The sequence below is a fragment of the Glycine soja genome, chromosome 1, assembly GCF_004193775.1.
Source record: "Glycine soja cultivar W05 chromosome 1, ASM419377v2, whole genome shotgun sequence".
NCBI lineage: Eukaryota > Viridiplantae > Streptophyta > Magnoliopsida > Fabales > Fabaceae > Glycine > Glycine soja.
The window spans coordinates 26,584,038-26,587,011 of NC_041002.1; the positions used below are offsets into that span (position 1 = coordinate 26,584,038).

Consider the following 2,974-nt stretch of genomic DNA (forward strand, 5'->3'; position numbering starts at 1 on the left):
CTCACCAAGGGTGGACCTTGGGTTTTGCGAGCCTTTGGAGAATTGAGACTCACCAAGGACTGACCTTGGGCTTGACAAGCCTTTGGAGAAGCGAGACTCACCAAGGGCGGATCTTGGGTTTGATGAGCCTTTGGAGAAACGAGACTCACCAAGGGCGGACCTTGGGTTTTGTGAGCCTTTGGAGAACCAACCAAGGAATTGTTCGTCCTGGGTTTTAGAGAAACTCACCAAGGGCAGATCTTAGGTTTTGTGAGCCTTTGGAGAACCAACCAGGGAATTATCCATCCTGGGTTTTGGAGAGACTCACTAAGGGCGGACCTTGGGTTTTGCGAGCCTTTGGACTGATCAATGACGCGTCCGTCCTGGGTTTTGGAGAGACTCTCCAAGGGTGTACCTTGGGTTTTACGACCCTTTGGAGAAGCGAGAATCACCAAGGGCGGACCTTAGGTTTGCTGAGCCTGTGGAGGTGCGACTAGGCACGTGTCCGTCCTGGATTTTTGCTTGCGAAGGGTGGACCTTGGGCCTTTGTGTTCCAGTAAACTTGTATTCTTACAAAGATAAAGTTTAGGAATGGAAGAGCTTGTCAAGGGTAGACCTTGTGTACCTTAGATTTTTGCAAAAGCGAAACTTGGTGATGGAAAGGCTCACCAACGGTAAACCTTAGGTTTGTTGAGCTTTGGACCAGTGATGTGTTCATCCCAGGTTTTGTCCAGGCTCACCAAGGGCGGACCTTGGTTTGACAAGCCTTTGGTTCCCTTTTTTCTTCATTCTGTTGTTCTTGGAAAAACAACCTCTTTATCAACGGTTCCCTAACTTCAACGAGGATCATGGCGTCTATGCCATATGTGAGTCGATAAAGAGTTTCATTAGTGGTTCCCTAACTTCAACGAGGATCATGGCGTCTATGCCATATGTGAGTCGATAAAGAGTTTAATTAGTGGTTGTCTAGGGTGAACAATGGTAGGCCTAGAGTATACTGGGGAGTTCCTCTTTCCATAGACCCTTAGACTTGTTGAGTCTAGTACGCAGGGCCTTGAGGATAACTCTGTTGGCTGCCTCTGCCTATCTATTGGTCTGGCAATGCTTGATAGAGGTGACGAGGTGCTTGATGCCTAGCCTCGTCAGGAAGTCTTAATAAGTCTGAGCTTTGAATTAGGTGTCATTGTCAGTGACAATGACGTAAAGGAGGCCATACCTGCATATGAGGTGTTTCCAGGTGAACTTCTCTACCTCGTTGGCTGTGATTTCTTGTAGTGGTCTTTCCTTGATCCACTTGGTGAAGTAGTCGATAGCGACTAGTAAGTATTTGACTGCTTCTAGAGCTTTTGAGAGTGGTCCCAGTATGTCCATTCCCCAGATGGAGAAGGGCCAAAGGGAGCTCAGGCTGTGCAGATTGTTAGGAGAGGTACGTGGCACGTTTGCAAACTTTTGGCGTCGGTTTCATCTCTTGGTGAAGTCGAGGGTGTCAACCCTGAGTGTCGGCCAATAGTAACTGATGCGCACCACTTTGGTGTCAAGGGAGTGTCCCCTGGTGTAAAGGTCGCAGATGCCTTCATGAAGTTCTCTCATGACATAGTCTGCTTGTTGGCTGTTCAGGCACTTTAACAAGGGTGATGTCAACCTTCTTCTGAATAACTCACCATCAAGGATGACGTAGAAGTTGGCCTTCCGTTTAATGTGTCGGGCTTCATTCTCGTCTCGTGGCAACACCCCCCAAATTAAAAAATTCTTGTAGGGAGTCATCCAGTATGGTTCCTCCTCTTCTCCGACCATAACTTCTTCAATGTCTATGGTAGGAGTTTGGAGTTTCTCCTGGATGATAGTCTTGAGGTGTCCGATCTTTTTGGTGCTAGCCAACTTGGAGAGCAGGTCTGCTTTAGTGTTGCTCTCCCTGGGTATGTAGTACATCTCGAAGCATTTGAAATTGTCAATGAGATTCTTGGCAATATGGTAGTACTTAAGTAGCTCTATTTCTTTGGTCTGGTATCTATTGGCAATAAGTCCTTGGACAAGCTATGAGCTTGTGTAGCATCGTAGCTTCTTAAACCAAATTTATTTTACTAGTTTTAGACCCACAATAAGTGCCTCGTACTCAACCTAATTGTATGAGGCCTTGAAATTGAGCTTGAGGGCTTGCTCTAGAGTGACATTGTGAGGGCCTTCGAGGATGATTCCCGCCCCACTCCCCTTCACGTTGGACACACCATCAATGTAAAGGCTCCACTAGTCTGGGGTGGTTTGGTCGTTCCCAATGAATTCTGCCAAGAGGTCTGCCACGAACTGTGTCTTGATGGGGCCACAGTGTTTGTACTGGAGATCAAACTCTGAAAGTTCTACAGACCATGTCACCTCTTCTTTGCCAGTTTAGGCTTTCGCAATACTTGTTTGGTGGGGTAGTTCGTCTTGACTGCCACCTGGTGACACTGAAAGTATGGCTTGCGATGTTGGGCCGAGGTGATGAGTACTAGCACCACCTTCTTCATCATTTGGTAGCGCTTCTTAGCGTCATGGAGTATGCAGCTGGTGAAGTAAATGGGAAGTTGGTGTTTCTCTTCCTCTTATGCGATGGCAAAGCTAACAGCTTCGTCAGCTATTGAGAGATATAGGAGTAAGGGTACTCCTAGACTGGGTCGACTCAGGACTGGTTTGTGGCAATGGTCTTCTTGAAATTCAGGAAGGCTTGTTCGCAGGTCTCGTCCCATATGAATGCCTAAGTTTTCTTGAGCAGTTTGTAGAATGGCTTCGCCTTCTCGGCAAGCTTTGGGAGAAACTTGGACAGGGATGCTAGTCTACTGTTCAACTTTTGGACTTCTTGGACGTTGGTAGGGTTGTGCATCTCCAATATGGTTGTGCATTTGTCAGGGTTGGTTTCTATTCCCCGATGCATGATCATGAATCCCAGGAACTTACCTCCGTCGACCCTGAAAGTGCATTTTTTTGGGTTGAGGTGCATGTCGTATTTGTGGAGTTCTCT

General features: G+C 47.1%; 1 protein-coding gene across 1 annotated transcript; it reads right to left on the reverse strand.

The window, feature by feature from the left end:
* Window positions 1-1,440: 1,440 nt before the first annotated feature.
* Window positions 1,441-1,908, reverse strand: LOC114419263. Its single transcript, XM_028384930.1, has one exon. It carries the CDS (start codon window positions 1,906-1,908, stop codon window positions 1,441-1,443), a length of 468 nt encoding a protein of 155 aa, XP_028240731.1.
* Window positions 1,909-2,974: the final 1,066 nt, after the last annotated feature.